We start from the raw sequence: 18,860 nt of genomic DNA on the forward strand, positions 1-18,860 counted from the left end.
ATCGGAGAGTGTGCAGACCCACCGGTGGCACATACTACCTAGACAATCCTTCGGCCTGAACCGCCCACACCTATCAAGATTTTATGGGCCATGATGGACGCATGGCCCGAATATGCTGCAGTTTCTGATCTTGGCAAGTCCAGTACGAGATGATTGTAGGATTTGGGTGGTGCTGGTTCGCTGTGAAATGCCGTTGAGAGCACGTCATCGAGGGCTAATTTTGGGTCATCGCACCTTCCCGTTGTCAGCTTGAATCATACAGTCGCGAGTCGCGTACATGTTACAGCACTTCGCTGAACGCAACGTCGAAAGCGACTGTGTGTTACTCAGTGATATTGGTGGGCTGTCTCAAAAGCCATGGGTATATAATCGAGAAGAACCTCCCAGCCCACCGCAACGCCCTCACATACAATTTAGCAACCCTGATTGTTCCATCTCTATGGTTCAAGACTATTCATACACTCAAATCTGGACATCTCGCATGCGCGTGAGCCTATCTCGACACGTGTTTATCGAGATTTGCCAGCCTCCTTCTCTTCATCTACCTCTTTCAGAGCGGACGCTGCTGGTAGTTCCTCCTCATCTTCGTCGCTCCCTTCTCTGGCATCTGGAATCCATTCAGAGCTTCGTCGGCTGACTTTCGTGACCAGAATAGGATCGCGGGGGCTTGCTAGTGGGCTAGCGGTGTGCATGGCTCTCATGCTGCTGATACTATCAGTGCGGCCATGACCTAGCAATCCACTTCGTACACTGAGCCCATCTGCTTGTTTACTCGCGTAGTAGCTGTTGCGTTCACTGGTAAGGGCGGGACCTGTTGCACCGGACACAGAGTAGACACTCGCTCGCTCCGCGTTGGCGTTGGAGAGATTATTCACATTGCCGGGTCTGGCTGAAGGGGAGTATATGGTGTCCATGTTGCCGGACAAAACGCTGAGCGGTAGCGACTCGCGACTGCCTCCATAATGCGACGAGGGAGCCATTGCACGCATCGAGGCGTTCGTGTCGAGGGAGTTGCGGCGGCGGCGTTTCGAAGACGATGCGAGTGTCAATATGGAGGCGTCATCGGAGAGCACGTTGTTGGCTGTAGCAACATGGTACGAGTGGGGGCCCTGCTGGGGGGCCAGATGCGGGGGGATGGCCAGGGGTGGAGGCGAGGTGGGGAACTGGTGGGAGAAGTGTACGGGCGGGCCCGTCGACGTGACAGCCGGCTGGGTTGTCTGGCCTGCGCCCAGGATATGCGAGGGTGCAGTGGACTGGATCGTGGTCAAGGTGGTGGTGAGAGAGTGCTCCGACCCATTGGGCGACGAGAAGGTGCTGCCGCCGTTCTGGTTGGTGTTCCCTGTCTCTGCCTGGGAGCGCTGCGAGCGGACCGTCTCTGGCATGGTGGCCACGGTCGGCGCATTCGATCGGGTGCTCTTTGCATGCTGGCGCTGCTGCTGCGCGGCGGCTTCTTCGGAGGTGAAGCTCTCGTGAGAGTGCGGCGTGTCGGGCGTCGAAAAGGAGAGACCGGGCGCATCCGGATTGATGCGGCCGGACTCTGGGTACGGGTTGTTCTTCGCAGAGGCCTTCTTGGCAGCGCCGTGCTTCTTTGCAGCGCCCGTGGTGCTGTCCGAGGACGAGGGCTTGAGGTTGGCAAGCCGTCTCATCCAGCCCGCAAAGGGCCGCTTGCGGGGGGTCTGGCGGTCTGTGAAGCCGCGCATTAGTATGGCTCGGACGGTGAGGGTGCGAGGGAAACGGCGAGCGCAGAAATGCACCGCGGGCTGGTTTGGCGCGGCAATGGCTGTGCAGCACACAAAGACGTACCATGGGGTCTCGACGCGGCTTCGGCTGTGGCCATGCTCGTCTAGCGCCAGGAACAGCAGCAGGGACAGCCGCTGGATGTGGACGGGTCCGGGTGTGCGCGTGGCCTGCTCTGTTTGCTGGGCCGCAGTTCTCCACGTGGTGCAGCGCGGACGCGAGCAAAGGAGGTGATGTGTGTCGATGCGCTGGCCGCTCAGCAGGCACCAGATTCAGGGTCAGCAGTGGCCACGGCGTGCTGGACGCGCACTGAGAGCGTGCACTGGAGAAGAGCCTCTGGCCGGCAGACGTGGAAAGTGCAGCCGTGATATACAAGAGCTGAAACAGAGGAATGTGTTTGGGGGGATCGTTGGCTGCAGCTTGCAGAAGGAGCAATTGGCTGCTCGCGCATTTCCCCAGACCCTGGAAGGCCTGCGGGCGGGCCGCCGCGCCAAGCATCGTCATGCAGCAGCCATCGACGCGCCAGTGGGTCGCAGCTGGCGACATCCCTCACACGTCCCCACCCGTTTGGAACCCTGGTCACTGGAGCTTCGACATGGCCCGCAGCGCGACCTTTGTGCTCGACGGCGGCGGTTGATGAGCACCATGTCCATTCGGCCTTTGCCCGATGACGTCGTCGCCCAGATCAAGTCCGCCACGGCCGTTGTGTCACTCGGTGGAGTCGTGCTCGAGCTGCTGAAGAACTCGCTCGACGCCAAGGCCTCCAGGATCAATGTCACCGTCGACTTCGCGCGGGGGGCATGTGTCGTGGAGGACGACGGCCTGGGCATACCGCCGACTGAATTCTCTGAAGATGGCGGTTTGGGAAAGCTCTACTGTATGTGCAGAGCATGCTCTCCATGGCGTAGCATTGTGCTGACCCTCAAGGCACCTCCAAGTTTCAGGCCGACGGATCGCAGCTAGGCCAGTACGGCACCTTCCTCGCCTCTCTCTCCGCTGTGTCTCTCTTGAACATCACCTCCCACCACCACGCGTACCGCTCGCAGAATTCAATCACCTTCCACCACGCCCAAACTGTACAGAGGCAAATACCGGCCCTTTCCCAAGACCATGTCCACGGCAAGCATGGGACCCGGGTCACCGTTCGCAATTTGTTCGGGAACATGCCAGTGCGGGTGAAACAGCGAGCAGTCGTCGGCGATCAGAAGACAGAGCAACTCCGACTCCGCAACAGCCTGAGAAGAGACACCGTTGGCCTCCTCCTAAGTTGGCAAGGATCAGCCTCACTCAAAGTTCGCGATGCCGACGGCAATACAATCGTGCAGTCGAACACGTCAAACACACCTGTTGTAGCAGACAGTCGAAGTGCCGCAACCGAGAGACCACGGTCTGCGCATCTCTCGTCCCTTCTTCAGATCATGACACAGGCAAACTACATCGGTATCAGTGACTGGGCATCTTGGGTGCCAACTTCTGCTTCAACACCTGCCATATCTGTGAAAGGCGCCATTTCGCTCGAGCCAGCACCGAACAAGCACGCACAATTCATCTCATTTGGCCTGCGACCCTTGTTCGGTGAGACCGGTGGCAACGAGCTATACGATCAAGTCAACCGTATGTTTGCGCTGTCCAGCTTTGGCTCCATCGAGGACGACGTCGACGTGGATGAGCAAGAGAAGCTCCGCCGGCTGACAGACAGGCGTTACAAGAACGATGGGTACACGAATCGGCAACTCAAGGCTCGAAAGGGTGTTGATAGATACCCCATGTTTCACCTACGCATTGTTCTTAAGGACAGATCCGCCTTGGTGTCGGACGACCGCTTCATTGAAGATGAGTCTAACTTACACGCAGTGGTGGATGTTCTCAGCGCCATGGTCACGCAGTGGCTATCAGTCCATCACTTCTGTCCGAGGAAGTTGCACCAGACAGCAGCAACATCCTCACAGTGTCTAGTCGAGCAGAGTCTCACATCATCGAGAAAGCGTCAAGCCCAATTGAGCAGCCCGACAAGGTCTTTGGCGTCTACAGCGACAAACGCTACGAAGAAACAAAAACTCGCGAAGGCGTCCCTGGAGAAGTCACTTGACAGGCCGCGCACTCAAGCCTTTGCAGATTGGTCGCGCATCAAGAGTGGAAAGTCCAGCTTCTTCGAGACAAGGAATACAACACATAACACCCGCACTTCCAAGTCTCCACAGGCCTTCGCCAATCGAACCTCACATAATGGCGACAGTCAACCGTCCCATTGTAGAAAGGAACACGAAGATGCAGCATCCGATGCTGTATCTACTACCACGAATGCGTTGAGCGATATCGCAGATGAGACTGTGCCTTGGACCGATCCATCCACGAATAAGGCCTACCATCTCAACGCTCGAACGGGGTGCGTCATGCCACCTCCACGATCTCAAACAGGCCATTCAGCGTTATCGCCTTCCACTAGTCGACTGAAAACGAGCAAGTTGGTACGGCTAGCTCCCAAGTTTGCCACCGCTGAGCCTGCGAAAAGCGTGTGGCTGAATGACCTACTGCGGACCTGGGACAATCCGATCTTCAAACCAAGTGAGCAAGCTATACAACGAATGTCGCTCCAAGACGGCCAGGAACAAGAGGGTGCACGGCACAGGAACACGCGCTGTTCTCATTTCGACATGCAGGAGGCGTTTAATGATGCAAGTTCGACCCTGTCCAGGCTGTCAAAAGATGCCCTGCGCGGTGCCGAGGTTATATCCCAGGTCGACAAAAAGTTTGTTCTAGTAAAGATGGCAGGCCTATCTACCGGATCCGAGGAACAATCGCCTGCCGACACGTTGGTTCTAATCGACCAACACGCGGCAGACGAACGCGTTCAGGTCGAATTACTACTGAGCGATCTGTGCAGCCCGGTGCAAATTGACTGCAATGGTACACAGCCCGAATTCAGTCCTTTGGTTGCGTATGTAGTTCTCGAGAAGTCATTGCATTTCGCAATTTCCTCGCCCGAGCATAAACACTTCGATGCATTTCGAGCAAACTTCGCTGATTGGGGCATTTTGTACGATATCAGCAGCCCTGCGCCTCTCGGAAGCAGAGATGGCAAGGAGACATGCAAACTTTCTGTCACAGCTCTTCCACCGAGCATCTCGGAACGCTGCAAGACTGACCCTGAACTCCTGGTATCTTTTCTGCGTTCTGCGGTGTGGGCGTACGTCGAATCACCCCCTTGTTCACTTTCATCCAGCGACCGACATAGTACCTGGGTGAAGAAGATTGCCACTTGTCCGGCAGGCCTTGTGGATATGATCAATTCCCGTGCCTGCCGATCCGCGATCATGTTCAATGATGAACTGAGCCTAGAGGAATGCAAGGTCCTTGTGGGCAAGCTGGCAGACTGTGTCTTTCCGTTTATGTGTGCACATGGTAGACCGAGCATGGTGCCTATTGCTGATATGGGTAGATTTGGGAGTGATTTTAGTAGAGGAGACGGGACCAAGACGGGCATTGTGGACGCTTGGAAGAGGTGGAGACGTTGATTAAAGTCACCCGGTTACACGGAATAGCTCCAAGTGATATATTTACACATACATGTTTCTGTGGTTGTACATGATGTTCCACCTCGCACGCATACCAGCGATCTATTTCCAACCATAAATAGTTCGTGAACATCATTCTACATCAGCCAGATACATAAGCAAGCCCCATATCACTTGGTGACTTTGAATTTAGTCGAGATGAGAGTTTCGTCAGCCAAGGGGTTGGCACTGGCTGGGGTGACGGTGGCACTCTGCGCAGCGTACATGGCCTGCTATCAGCTACACTAGAGTGTCACCAATAAAAGGCAGTACTGCTGAATTCGCGGTCTCTCTAACGTGGAACGTGTTTGGCCGAGTGGTCGGTCAGACGTACTCGGGTGCAGTATGTTTATACTTTCACACCTCGAGACAACAAATTAATGCGATGTGAACTAACTCCAATACATTTCACTGCATAAAACCATGTTTTGTAGGGATAGTGCTCCTCTTTTAAAGCAAGATGCCAACGCAACCACACGAAAAGAAACAGTTACACGTGCTTGTATGCAGATGAGACGACAATCGTGCATGACAAGTACACCTAAGGATTCGTAGGACCAGTTACTGTGTCAATTCATCCCAGTCCCTATACATAAACATGCGCTTCCGGAAACATTATTGTACAGAAGTCGTTGATCGTGTTCAAAAGACGCCGCTGAGCCGGGAGTTTCCTTCAACGTTCGAAGGTAGAGCAAACGCGATAAAATGACGGCAAAAATCCGCAAGACACGCGTCCTATCTTCTGAGAGTCATCTGTGTCGTATGAAGTGAAGTATGACCATGTAAGATATTGGCCAGTAACTTCGATCTCGGCCTTTCGCTATCAGTGTTCGTTCTGAGTTATTCCATGGACCACTCAATCGTACTCTGTCTCAAACCGTCACATTACGCACCACGCAGCACTATAGGATACATGACAGCTAGTCTCCGATCTAACGCGGTGAACGAGCTTGTAGGAATCTATGGTTGAGCTGAGACAACGGAGGGTAATATTTGATAGTTGTCTCACACTGGACTTGAGATCACCACGAAGATACAAGCAGCGAACATACTAATCTACGCTGTGGAGTCTGGAATAAGCACCATCGAAACAGCGTGAAAAACGTACATATCATTTCTCGAATCCTTCCGTATCTCTGTTCTCACACGCATGGCAACTCCCCAGCGCCACGAAAAGCCTCAAGTCACACCACGCCTCGCCAACACACCGTTCCACCGCATATCCCCCCAGCGCCTGCAACAACCCTTCGTTGCACCAATATCTCAGCCGCACGCCGCCGTCCCACGTTCCCACCGGCCCTGCAGCATCGGCGCCGCGCACACGCACAGCAGCGTACCTGCAGCACGCCGGCATTATTGTGCAGTGCAGTGCACGCTCGCACTGTGACACCGCAGGCCGGCGCCAGACAACGCACTTCGTGCTGTGCTGCGACTTCCCCCGCGCAACGCAGGTGCGAGCCAGCTCGGCACAGCAACGCGCACAGCATCGGCCGAGTCTGCACTCACGGCCCACGACCGCGCACCCGCGCGCTCGCGAACATGTCCGTTCCGAGCGCCGGGCGTCACGTCACGTCACGTCACGTCATTGTTATTTCTGGGCTCGTTATTTCTGGGCGATACGCACCGGGGTCGCGGCGACTGGTCTGGGCGCATGTGTGGATTGCTTCGATTCAGGATCCCCGCGTGCAATAACAGTAGTGTTATTAGGGGCTGTGGCGGAGCAGCTGGGTTGGCGGGTACCTGCTGTCAACGTGCGACAGCAGGCTCGTTCGGCAGCCCGGCTTGCTGAAACGTGGGCTGGCGGGCTAGTCCAGATGGAGGGATTGCTCCATGTTATGGACCGGGATGGCGGGAGGATGGGGAGGGGACGCGGTATGGACTCGGTTGGGAAATTGGCAGACGGCATGTTGTGGATTTGGGTCACGGTTCACGGTGTTAGGCGCATTTGTGAAGTGTAAAAGGTAAATTCAAATATGCTACAGTGAAGACTACATGCCTATCTTGGCTGTGGGTAATGACAAAGGAAACAAGAAATGGACTTGAGATGTAGATCAGAGAAATCGTGAATCTATAGTCGCATTCCACTGCAAGTCAGCCCACCACGCACAAGGAACAAGATGTAAAGCAAGACAGTTTCGTATTGTCGACTGTCTGAAGCTCCTGTGAGGCTACCTACAAACGATAAAACATCCTCCCAAACACGTTGAGCCCCTGCCCGAGGAGACATCAAGACGGCGGAACGCAGACAAGACATGTACGAAAAGGGTCAGGGACCCAGGAGAGTTTGTACAAAACGAGCATCGCATCAACTCAAACTAAACGCTGGGAAGCGTTTAGTAGGTGCCGTAACCGGAACCGTAGCCGGAGCCAGCGGTGGGGTAAGCAGCGGGGGTGGAGGTAGCCTCCTCACCAGCGGGGGTGGAGACAGGGGCGGAGGGAGTCTCGACGGCAACGGGGGTGGAGGAAGCCTCACCGCCGGCAGGGCCGGTGGGGTAGGCGGGGTACTCGACGCTGCTGGATGTAGCCTCCTCACCGGCAGGGGTGGAGGGGACGGGAGTCTCAACGGAAGGAGTAGAGACAGCGGGAGCAGACGAGGCAGGAGCCGAGGGGTAGGGGACCTCAGAGACGAAAGAGAAGCCGGGAAGGCTGGAGGTCGCGCTGGGGACGGTGCCGGTGGGGACGGAAGGCTTGGTCAGAGTAGAGAAACCAGTAGGGCCGGCAGGGTAGGGAGCAGTGCCGTTGGAGGAGGGGTAAGGAGCCGAGACGCCGCCAGCAGGGCCAGTGGGGTACGAGGGCTGCTCACCAGCGGGAGTAGGGCAGGAGCCGGGGTGGGCGGGGTTGCAGCCTCCGGGGATGGAGCTGGAGACACCACCAGCAGGGCCAGTGGGGTAAGCACCCTCACCACCAGCGGGGCCAGTGGGCTGCTCGGACTCGGGGGTGGCGGTCTGGCCAGCGGTGACAGTGACGGTCTCTTTGGCAGTGACAGTGACAGTGACGGGGACGGCGCAGTCCTCGCCCTCACCAGCGGGGGTGGTAGGGACGTTCTCCTCACCAACGGGGACGTTGGGGGCGCTGCTGGGACCGGCAGGGGTAGGGCCAGTGGGGTAAGCGTTCTCACCGCCGGCAGGGCCGGTGGGGTAGTTCTGCTCGCCGACGGGGACCTCGGGGGAGGTTCCGGAGGGAGTAGGCTTGACAGTGACGTAGCGGGTCTGGGTCTGGGTGGACTTCAGAGTGGTGGTGCCAGTCTGCTCGCCGCCGGCAGGGCCGGTGGGGTAGCCCTCCTCACCAGCGGGGGTGGAGGAAGAGGGAACGCTCTCCTCACCGACGGGGGTGGGGCAGGAGCCGGGGTGGGCAGGGTTGCAGCCTCCGGGGATGGAGCTGGAGACACCACCGGCAGGGCCAGTGGGGTAGGAGCTGTCACCACCAGCAGGGCCGGTAGGGTAAGAGTCGGCGGGCTTGGACTGGGTGACGACAATGGTCGAGTAGACGGTCCTGGTGGAGGTGGTGGCGATCTCAGTGGTGACCGGGTGGGCGGTGGAGCCAACACCGATGGTGTAGACGAGAGTCTCGGTGGTGACCTCGGGAACCTCAGAGACGGGGTAGGAGCTGGTGACAACGTTGTCCTTGGACACAGGGACCGAAGGAGCGGGGGTGGCCTTGGTCAGGTCAGACTCGGGGCAGACGGTGGTGCCGACGGGGACGACGCTGGTGATGAGCGAGGTCGCGGAAGCCGGGCAGTCAGTGACGGTCGAGGGGCACGCAGTGACGGTGAAGATCTGGGTGCTGTAGATGACCGAGGTGACGTAGTCGCTCATGGGGGTGGTCTGGGACTGGTATCCAGTGCCGGTGGCAGTGACACCGGTGACCTGGGGACCAGTGCCGGTGGGGTAACCGGGGTAGGTCTGGGACGCCTCCGAAGCGAGGGGAGTGGAGGAAGAAGCACCAGTGCCGGGGTAGCTGGAGGAAGCAGCGCCGGTAGGGACGTAGGAGCTGGAGGGGTAGACACCAGTGGCAGGTGTGCTCTCAGCGCCAGCGGGGGTAGAGGAGCTGGCGGGGGCAGAGGGCACGGGGTAGCCGTTACCGTAGTCGACGGGGCTGGAGGAGGCAGCGACGGGGACGGAGGAGCTGGCGGTCTCGGCAGCGGGGGTGCTGGCGGTCTCAGCGACCGGGGTGGAGGAGACACCACCACCGACGGGGTAGCTGGTGGTTCCAACAACGGGGACGGAAGAGCTGGCGGTCTCACCGGCGGGGGTGCTGGAGACACCACCGGCGGGGGCGGAGGGAACGGGGTAACCGTTACCGTAGTCGACGGGGCTGGAGGAGGCAGCGACGGGGACGGAGGAGCTGGCGGTCTCGGCAGCGGGGGTGCTGGCGGTCTCAGCGACCGGGGTGGAGGAGACACCACCACCGACGGGGTAGCTGGTGGTTCCAACAACCGGGACGGAAGAGCTGGCGGTCTCAGCGAGAGGGGTGCTGGCGGTCTCAACAGCGGGGGTGCTGCTGGCGGGGACCTCAACTGTGCTGGAAACGCCACCGGCGGGGGCAGAGGGAACGGGGTACCCGTTGCCGTAGTCGATGCTGGAGGAGGCAGCGGGGGCAGATGAGGCGGGAACCTCAGGAGCAGAGGAGGCAGGGACCTCAGGAACGGAAGAGGCGGGAACCTCAGGCGCAGAGGAAGCGGGGACCTCAGGCACGGGGGTGGAAGAGGGGTAGGGGGTGGTCTCGGCGAGAGGAGTGCTGCTGGTGGCCGGGACAGCGGGGACTGAGGGCACGGGGACGGAGGAGACGGCCGGGACGGAGGAGACAGCAGGCGCCGAGGGGACCTCAGGTGTGCCGTATCCGGAGCCGTAGCCGGTGTCGTAGCCAGAGCCGTACTGACGGCGCTGCTGACGGGTGGAGCGGGCCTCGGCGGCGTCGGCAGCCGCCAGGGCGGCCAAGAAAGCAACGGTGAGCTTCATCATCTTGTCTGATCAAACGGTTCCTTGCTTTTGAGAGAGTTGTAGGTGGGGTGATCGAAGATAGCCCGTGGGGGGGTGTGAAGGCTCAGGAAAGAGTGACTGAGCGGTTCAAAGAGTGTGACGTCCGAAGACTGGCGAAAGCGAATGTGGTGAAAGGAAAGTGAGCCTTGTCGTGATGAGTTGGACATTGCAGCGGCGAGGCGGTATATAATGGTCTGCAGTCGGTGGAGGCCAAGCTGCATGCTGCACGCACGACGGCCTGCCCCTGGCGCATGTTAATTTCGGCCAGGGACAGACAGGGGCCGTGAGCGGCAGGGGTTGCGGTGCGGGTGGACCTGTGGGTGCTGCTAGCCAGGCACCGCGACCAGGGTGGTGCTGGTGTCGCAGACCAGTCAGGGGCGCGCTGCAGCGAACGTCGTATCGGACGCGCGCGCTGCTGGCGGGCGGTGAGGCGGCGAGAGAGAGCCAACGGCCCTCTCGTGGCCGCCCGCTGGGCGTTACAGGCGGCGACTGGCTCACGCCGCCGTCGTGCAGCGGCTGCAGCGACTCTACCGCCGTCGCCCACGCATCGCTGGCAGCCTCGGTGCTCGACTGCGTCCAAATTGCGTGTCGCGGCGCTTGGCCGACAAGAGCACCGCCCCTGCGATGATCCTCCCTTTTCGCGCGCATGCGGAAGCAAGCGGGCACCTAGGGCCAGGCACTCCATGGCAGCATGGCGAGCACATTGCCGTGCTTTGCGGCCTCGATGGCGGCTCGCAGGAGCCAGTGCTGCCAGCGCTGCCAGCGCTGCACCGTGAGGCTGGTCGCCGCCGCTCCAACACGACACTGGCGAGCAAACGGCCGGCAGTTGCTCGTGTTCGTGTTGTCGTGAGCGGCCCGCCGATGAACGTGGAGCGCCGCCGCGTGCGAGCGTCTCTGTGAGTCTGCACTCGTATATCGTGTCGACTGTTCGTAGACTGTCTCGACGAGCGAGCAGTGCTGCGCGCTAGGACCGATCGAGCCGACCCAAAGCGGCCAGGTGCGACAGCGCCTCTCCACCAGCACATCGGCACAATTTGCACAAGCGCACCGCTTTCAGTGCGTGCCAGTGCGCGCTGCATCGCGATTGCCATGGCCGTCGTGCTGCTATCGATGGCGTCTGAGCCTCAAGCAGCACATCGGAGATATCGTCGTGGCAGGGCCGTTGTATGCCGTTGAGGGCGTGGATCCTCCGTGGACGCCAGCGCTGGTCGTGCTTCAAACGGCCGCCACAAACGAAGCCACAACCTTGTCTCTTCAGCTCAGCTCTCGCACGCCGCACCCGGAGCGTCCCCGCGCCGAAGCCCTCCGACAACTGACAGACGTCACAGCGCGCATGAATACACAGCCACCGCCCTTCCATCGCCTCATGATACCTCCCCGTGCCTCACCAGCGACCCAGACATTGCTGACAGCTGCTCTGAAGAAGACGTCATGTCTAGTCATTGAGAAGTTTTGGTTCGTCGACAGTACCATGTTGGTCTGCGCTAGCTCACCGTCGAAGACTCGAGGTGACAGACGCACCCGAGCCTCAGGAAGAAGGAAGCACCCACTGACATGGAGCCACAGCCTCGAAGCTTCCCCTGGCCCCGCTGTCCAAGCTAGGTATCTCTCAGTTCATCCGCTCGTATTCTTCATTACGAGATTATTCCCTCGGCAGTCCATGAGCAATCCAGACTGGGTGACTGTGCTTGATTTCGCACTGACAAGACAGCGTCACCAGCTTTGTGCAAGTGTACTTGCACGCCCTTTCCACATGACTGATGTGCATGTAGAATCCACTGCCATGGTATATACGTGCTCGACTCGCTCTATTTCGTGATATCTCCATACAATCTGAATCACATACTCCCCAGACGACCAACCATCACGTGCGGTGCTGACCCGCGAAACATCTGCCCAGCCGCACGCTCGCTTGACAGAGGTCTGAAACCATGTGCCGAATTCTGATTCATGCATTGTCTTTCTAGAAGCTCTTCGACGTGCATGATGCGCTGCTGGGGCAGCGCATCGCAGATCCATGCCAAGACATTCCTGCTCATTACAGCTCTTACAGAAACGTTCCGGGCTGTCACCTCACAGCTTCACGGCTCGTCCCGCCCACGAAACGTCTGTTTGTTCGAAACGAAACGATAACAACAGGTCCACCTTGCAACCGTCTTCAACGTTCATGCTGTCGTGCTAGCTGTCAGAAGCTTGCCATGACTTCATCACCTTGACACGCCAAGACGAGATCAAATTTCCCCAGGGGTCGCTATCTCCACTGCACATGGCGATGTCGTTATCATCGCGAAACCACACGAACGAGATTTCCGGATCGCCAGCTAACACCTTGGTTGTCAACGGCCAACCGCAAAGGTCTAGACCGACGCAACCAAGGCTCGTTTCTGCTGCTTTGCGGCATCTTCCCTGAGCTTTAAGCAGAGTGATGGAAGTACCCCGCGTAGAAAAAGTTTATGCAGGTACCTGCCATTGGCGAATGCCGATCACCATCATGACAGGCCCGATGTGCTGGCTCAATATTCATACTCTACATACGTGGCCATGGGTCACTCGTAGATCTCACCTCAATGCCTCGGGGCAAACTTTAAGCGTTTCAATACTTATTGTCCTCTAGTCAATTATTATATCGCCGAAGCTATAGTAGTATTTCGAATCACGATGACGCATACTCTTTACGCCCCAAGAGCCTTCGCCGGGATCAGCACCTACAAACCACCTCGGAAACCCCACGAAGCCATTTCCAGATGCTGTGTTGAGTCTCTTGTCTTTCCTTCACTTAACGCGGGAACTGTAAACGACTGGATACATGGCTGTCTCGCTCTAAACAGCGACGACACGGCTCTGAAGCATCGTTGGTGCGATGTAGACAGCATGGCCAGGGTCAGAGTGTGGTGACCGAAGCGCCACAACACGGCGTCACCTGCCCACTCAACAGCCAATGCGTTCAAGCAGTGCTCACATAACGTATCCGTAGCGAGTCTTGTCCTCTGTCTTATTTCCATGACCATGTTGACTGAGTGGGTGTCGAAGTGGGTGTCCCTAGATCTAGCCTTGCCTGATCGATGTCCGCCACTGAGATATGAATACTCAACACAGTGAGACTTGGTACGTCGGACGTCTGCCTCACCGGCAATCAACTTACTCAAAACGAGTCTCGATGAGTACGCCGCACAAGCAACGGCGCGTGGCGTGCTTAGGCTGACGTCGAGCATGGTGTGTGACAGGATGCGCAGGGGTGGCAACCTCGGTTCCGCAGCTCGTGTTGGACGAGCTCTTGGATAACGCAATGAGTTAGCTACGGGATCATGCAATGGGCTACGGGTGAGCGGGTCGGACATGGTGTGGCCCGCCGACGTGAGGCTCAACATGCTTCCAAGTCTCACTACAGAAGAGAACATGGCAGTGCCCTGGTGGCGTTGTGACATCAGCAGTATCGTACATAAGTGGTAAAGAGTGGGTGTGATATCGACGCACTGCCGTCTGTACAACTCTGCAGAGAAGCGTAGGTCTTGACCATGTTCGTTTTTGCATGCAAATAGGCGATTGACGAAATCTGATGGGACCGTGGCTTTGACTGTTGATACGCGGTTGCTTGGATTGTGATGTGCTGCGACTCCAGTGTGAAGGTGCAAGATAGATGTAACTTGTAGTATACTTTTCAACGTACTAAGGAAACAAACAGGTTTTCCATGAGTGTACTCGAAATCACTGAGAAGCCGTCTCTATTTCCAGTGTGCATTGTAGCGATGAGCTGAAGAAGAAACTACACAACGACTCACAAGATTGTCTTAGCTCTATTCTCGATGTTATCAAATTGCACAGTCCCGTCTTTTCCTAATAGGCACTCATGAACAGCCCTTCACACAATCGTCCCAGCAACGCGCCAGGCGTGGTCTTACACACGAGCAAAAACGTTGCAGCCGAAGAGTCTGTATCACCACTCCGACCCATCGTTGCAGCCACTCCACACGCAACACGAGTCTACACTGCTCGCCCATCTACTTTGCCGTAACTTCTACGCAGCACACACGACAAAAGTCACCGCCCGAGTCCACCGCGTAATAACGCACTGAGCTGACTGCACACCACGGCCACCAAAGGGGCGGTTCTTCAGACGTACGGGCGATGCGTCTGCCACTATGCAGTATATCTTCAATAGGAAGAGGCATCGTTCCGTGCAGAGCAGACACAGACAGAGACGCTCGGGTCTTGGGGAGATGGCGGACAGACGACAGCTAGCGACTAGGTGACGAGAAGTTCAGTTAGTAAAATATGTGTTAGCCATGTACCGCAATAATAGTCTGACGGCACTTTAGCCAGTAGCTAACGATCGAGGACCGGGACGAACTGCGAGTTTGGCATTGGGATATGTCTTCTGTCCGCGATGTCATGATGCGCGTGGATATGGTACGATGCCGATATCTACGAGGATGAGAAGTGGGGACCGCGGGGGCAAGATGCGTACTTGTTGCTGATTTGGAAGGAGCGATGAGGGAGAATTGACGTACATTCCTGTTTGGAAACCCATCGAAAAGCGTTGAATCATGGCAAATAGTAATTATTATTTTACTAAGTAATTACTTAGTAAAATAGTAATTACTAATGTTTCCCATCTATGACTGAGAGACACTGCACTGTCGTTGTTTTGCATCCATCACTAACCCTAACCCTAACCCTCCGTGATCAACACCCAATGCAAACTTGCCTAATCGGGTATCTTGGTGGAAGTGGGTCACGTGCGATGTAGTGGACGGCAGTAGCGAGAACGGGGGGACTAGGCACGATGTGCGTTCTCACTACACCCCACGCTGCAGGGATACGCAGTTCACGTTCAGTGTCCACTTGCCATGGACGTATAGATGGAGATCGTTCAAAAGTGCAAGACGCGGCTGAAGAGTACCAAGTATATTTACACTCTAGTCACTAAGCGTGTGTGTATCAGATCTACCGAGTCTATCATGTGCAAATGCTCTGCAAAACTGCCGAGAGGGTATAAACGCCAGTCCAATGATTTTGTAACGCCGGTGCAATGGACTTTTAGTCGTGAGGAAGGAACGCAAGCACTCGCTAAAGCGCGAAAGAAGCACGCACTAGGTGACATGTCGGCGCAAGGCAACATGTCGGGGCATGCGAAGGCAGGCAGGCTGTGGAGAGCCGCTGACTCGAGGGGGTGGTGTGCGAGCGGGGCACGCAGCGCACAGATGCCTCAAAACTTGGCCTCGCGGAGGATGCGGCTGTTTTGCTGCAGAGCGAGGATTTCGCGCTGCTCTTGGAACACCTGGCGCGCGCGCTCCAGCACCATCTCGAAGCCTTCCTTGCCGGCCAGGGCGTTCTGCTGGAAGCGCTCGACAGTGAACTGCTCGATGCTGTTCTTGATCTTCTGCCACCCGCCGCAGAACGCTGTGATTTCGGCACGCTGGGAAAAGGTGGTCTTGGACGAGGACGCCGCATGCGGCGTGTAAACGCATGTTTCGCGGACTTGGAGGAGGTCGGCCCAAGTGACGTTCATCGAGCACATTGTGAGCTTCTTGGCGACGGGATCAACGTATGAGGTCTCGTAGACCATCGAGGTGTCGACTCCGCCGAGGATGGCCGTCACCCATTTCGGTGCAGATTGTTGACATGTAATGAGTCGTTCTGTGCGCAGCTGTGGGGTCGTGTTAGCATGTGGTCTTCGACACGGGCGACGCGTCAAGCGTTGGGTGGGAGAGCGCTTGGCATGTGATGAGAAGGGAGGCCACTTACAATTCCTGTGCTGGCATCGACGGAGCGAGACAGTGTATCGACAGCAATAACGTGCGGGGTCTTCTCATTCCATGGCCCGTACTTTTGCCAGTTGCTTGTCGAGACTTCCTCCCAAGAGTAGTCGAAATCGACGGACTGCTGAAAGTACTTCATTGTGTCGCGTGTGAGGTGTGCGGTGCGTCGGTGTCGTGCGAGTTGTTATTTTCGGATGCGTCGGTGCGGATCAGAGGTTCAAATTAATGAGTCTGACGCGATGAGTCTTGATGGCGCGTGTGCAGTAAAGGTCTGAGAGCGGCAAATCGTTGGCTTGTGATAGGGGAGCCTGGATGAAATTCTTGAGCGCGGGCCGTGAAGCGTCTGAGCGAAAAACGGCGTCGGGGAACTGCGGGTCGATGATAAGCCGAGACCCTGTTTGTGTATCGGATTTGTCGTGGCGTACAACACCGATGGAAAATGATCGGATGTGTGGTGGAAATGCCTGCGGGCGAGCGTAGAAGAGAGGTGTCGACTTCTAAATGAATTTTAGCTGTTGAGAAACCCCGTCTGCTTGTGTACCAGTCTCCACAGATCATCGCCTCAAATGTAAGTGCATTTGCGCCACAGGACCGTCCGCCCAACGACTCGGATAATCAGGGTTTGAGGCTGCCGGTGCAGCGAATGGGCGACTACGCACGTGACTATGAGCCGTCCGAGTCCACCCGGTGCCGCTCTTCATCGATGGCCGACGCAATTCGGTTGGTTGGCTGTCGGTGATCTTGCATTCATCTGGCCCGGGCGTGGGGAACAAGATGTTGGCTCCGGGGAAACAGTTTGGTTGGCTCAAGCTCCACTGCGCATCTCTACACAAGCTGGCAGTCTTGCTGCTCACCATTGCCAAGATCGATTGAACTTCAAGTGCAGCCGTGCATATGATAAGGCCTGATCACAATCGAACAAGAAGTGTTTTAGTAGGTCGCAAACCACCCTTTGCGGCGCATTGCAGACCTTGTCATGACTTCAACGTCTATATAAACCACAGGTATGTGGTTGGTATCATAAAGTTTGTATGAAGCACCTGAAACGCCAGACCATGCCTGTGTAGCAACTCATGATGCTCTCCATTTTTACTCTCGTCTCATCCAATATCCATCATGCCTCCGGACTGCAACCCATCTACAGCTCAAGAGCCTTCTTGGCCATGGCAAGGGTGCCATCGAAGGACTTGTTACCTCCAATGAAACCGGCAGCGTGGACGAAAACGCATCCTTCGATGCCAGAAACCTTGTCGAGCTCTGCATCACGGACACCCTTCCAGGCATCAGGGAGATCCTTGCGGTTCTGGAAGCCGCCGTTCTCCTTGCTCACAGCGCGGATGCGCCACTTGCCCTCCGGCTTGTCTTCGGGGAAGAGAACGTACAAGACCTGAGGTGCGACACCTTGAGGGAGTGGCGACTCCTTCTCGAGGGTGTAGAGGTGGTCAGCCCATGGCATACCCTCGTGCAGGACCAAGATGCGACCCTGGGGGTCGTACTGCAGACGGCCGTCGTACGCGGCCTTGACGTTGTGGCGCGCCGGGAGCCATGACTGGGCGCGGTCGGTGACTTCGATGGCAAACTGCTCGCCAACGAACTGCGACGCCTTCAGGAAGCGCTGGTCCTCTCGCGCCTGCTTCTCTTCCGGTGTGCTGGCCTCACCGGCGGAGGGCCCGTAGTTGTAGCGGCTGACAACGCTGGCAATGCTGAAGCCGCGGTCCTCGAACTGCTTCTGGAGCCCGGACTTCTCAACCTCCTTGGGCGAGAAGACGTTGACGCCGTTGTCATTGGCATCGAATGCCTCGATGAAGTCGGTGTAGATCTTCTCGAAGAGAAGGTCGCGGTCGGCGCCCTCAGACAGGCCGGTGAGGGCGGAGATGATGTCCTTGCCGAAGTGGAGGTAGACCAGCCCGGCGGAGGAGAGCTTGGTGCTGTGGCCGGGGAAGACCGTGTCGAAGCCGCGCTGGTGGTGGTCGTAGCGCTTGGTGGTGTCGTCGTACTCGCCGCCCACGTCGACGACTGTGTGGCACTCTGCGAGCTGGGCTGGGTCGCGCGTGCGAACGAGCTCAGCATCGGCGTAGGCCGCGAGGTTCTTCAGCATGGCGACAGCCAGCGACTCGTCGGCGTGGAAGTGGCCACTGCGGCAGGTCAGCGTGCCATTTGGGTGCCATTGGCCGTCCAGATGCGCCTACTTGTGAGTTCCAATCTTGATGGCAGACATTTTGACTTTCTTGGCGGGGTGCTCTGCGGACATGGATCTGTGGCGTGCGGGGAAGGAGCGGACGAGCAAAGGGTTGCAGGCGTTCGGTGTAGCTCTGAGCGTGCGTGCGAAGAAGGGTCTGAGCAGTGCGGTCATGCAAACTAGCTGAAACGTGATTCGAGAAGGTTTGTCTGCGGTGGGTACACGGCTCGCCGGCGAGGCTCGTCTGCAATGCGGGCGCTACGCTGGTGCTCAGAGATCTTCACCGCACCGCACCTCGCCAGGCTCGTCATCGCCCGCCCTCGCGAGAACCCCTGCGGCTGCGATCCCGGTGCTGGCGAAGAGCGCGTCCACTGCCTTGTTCTCAGCGCCCGTCGCCCTGCCCCCTGCCTGCCTGCCCAGCCCGTGCCGTGTCCTCGCAGTCGGTTGCCGCACAATTGTCGTGCAGCCCGCACGCGACAGCACGCACCACACGCACACGCACCACCGCCTCGCCGTCGGTACCTGCCTCCACCACCACACCTCGCAGCGGCCTGCACTCTGCTCGCAGCCCGCGGCCCCTCCCAGCGCGCTCCCCTCACAGCGCCCGCGAACGCTCCTGCCCCCCGTGTCTGCGACCGACCCTGCAGCGGAG

General features: G+C 57.7%; 5 protein-coding genes across 5 annotated transcripts; 1 reads left to right on the forward strand and 4 right to left on the reverse strand.

Moving 5' to 3' along the window:
• Window positions 1–509: 509 nt before the first annotated feature.
• Window positions 510–1,837, reverse strand: C7974DRAFT_431972 (uncharacterized protein; the record flags this gene model as incomplete). The annotated part of the gene is made up of 2 exons (XM_046144814.1): window positions 510–1,684; window positions 1,804–1,837. The coding sequence occupies 2 exons, from the start codon at window positions 1,835–1,837 to the stop codon at window positions 510–512; spliced, it is 1,209 nt and encodes a 402-aa protein (XP_046000418.1).
• A 416-nt stretch (window positions 1,838–2,253) lies between these two features.
• Window positions 2,254–5,676, forward strand: C7974DRAFT_330688 (DNA mismatch repair protein). The gene is made up of 2 exons (XM_046139087.1): window positions 2,254–2,614; window positions 2,665–5,676. Exons 1-2 carry the CDS (start codon window positions 2,374–2,376, stop codon window positions 5,250–5,252), a joined length of 2,829 nt encoding a protein of 942 aa, XP_046000419.1. The 5' UTR covers window positions 2,254–2,373; the 3' UTR covers window positions 5,253–5,676.
• Window positions 5,677–12,929: 7,253 nt separating this feature from the next.
• On the reverse strand, window positions 12,930–13,900 carry C7974DRAFT_130570 (uncharacterized protein). The gene has a single exon (XM_046135362.1). It carries the CDS (start codon window positions 13,693–13,695, stop codon window positions 12,976–12,978), a length of 720 nt encoding a protein of 239 aa, XP_046000420.1. The 5' UTR covers window positions 13,696–13,900; the 3' UTR covers window positions 12,930–12,975.
• A 1,576-nt stretch (window positions 13,901–15,476) lies between these two features.
• Window positions 15,477–16,168, reverse strand: C7974DRAFT_410371 (PRELI-like family-domain-containing protein; the record flags this gene model as incomplete). Its single annotated transcript, XM_046143463.1, has 2 exons — window positions 15,477–15,917; window positions 16,016–16,168. 2 exons carry the CDS (start codon window positions 16,166–16,168, stop codon window positions 15,477–15,479), a joined length of 594 nt encoding a protein of 197 aa, XP_046000421.1.
• A 999-nt stretch (window positions 16,169–17,167) lies between these two features.
• Window positions 17,168–18,280, reverse strand: C7974DRAFT_305134 (metal-dependent protein hydrolase; the record flags this gene model as incomplete). Its single annotated transcript, XM_046138011.1, has 2 exons — window positions 17,168–18,164; window positions 18,219–18,280. 2 exons carry the CDS (start codon window positions 18,278–18,280, stop codon window positions 17,168–17,170), a joined length of 1,059 nt encoding a protein of 352 aa, XP_046000422.1.
• Window positions 18,281–18,860: the final 580 nt, after the last annotated feature.

Source organism: Boeremia exigua, assembly GCF_020726555.1.
Source record: "Boeremia exigua strain MPI-SDFR-AT-0100 chromosome Unknown C7974scaffold_3, whole genome shotgun sequence".
Classification (NCBI taxonomy): Eukaryota; Fungi; Ascomycota; class Dothideomycetes; order Pleosporales; family Didymellaceae; genus Boeremia; species Boeremia exigua.

Excerpts from the sequence above, each read along its gene's own strand:
- C7974DRAFT_330688 (XM_046139087.1), top strand. The coding sequence starts at position 2,374 with ATGAGCACCATGTCCATTCGGCCTTTGCCCGATGACGTCGTCGCCCAG. Across the intron at positions 2,615-2,664 it reads CGGTTTGGGAAAGCTCTACT|GCACCTCCAAGTTTCAGGCC; the intron begins GTATGTGCAGAG and ends CTGACCCTCAAG.
- C7974DRAFT_130570 (XM_046135362.1), bottom strand. The coding sequence starts at position 13,695 with ATGTCACAACGCCACCAGGGCACTGCCATGTTCTCTTCTGTAGTGAGA.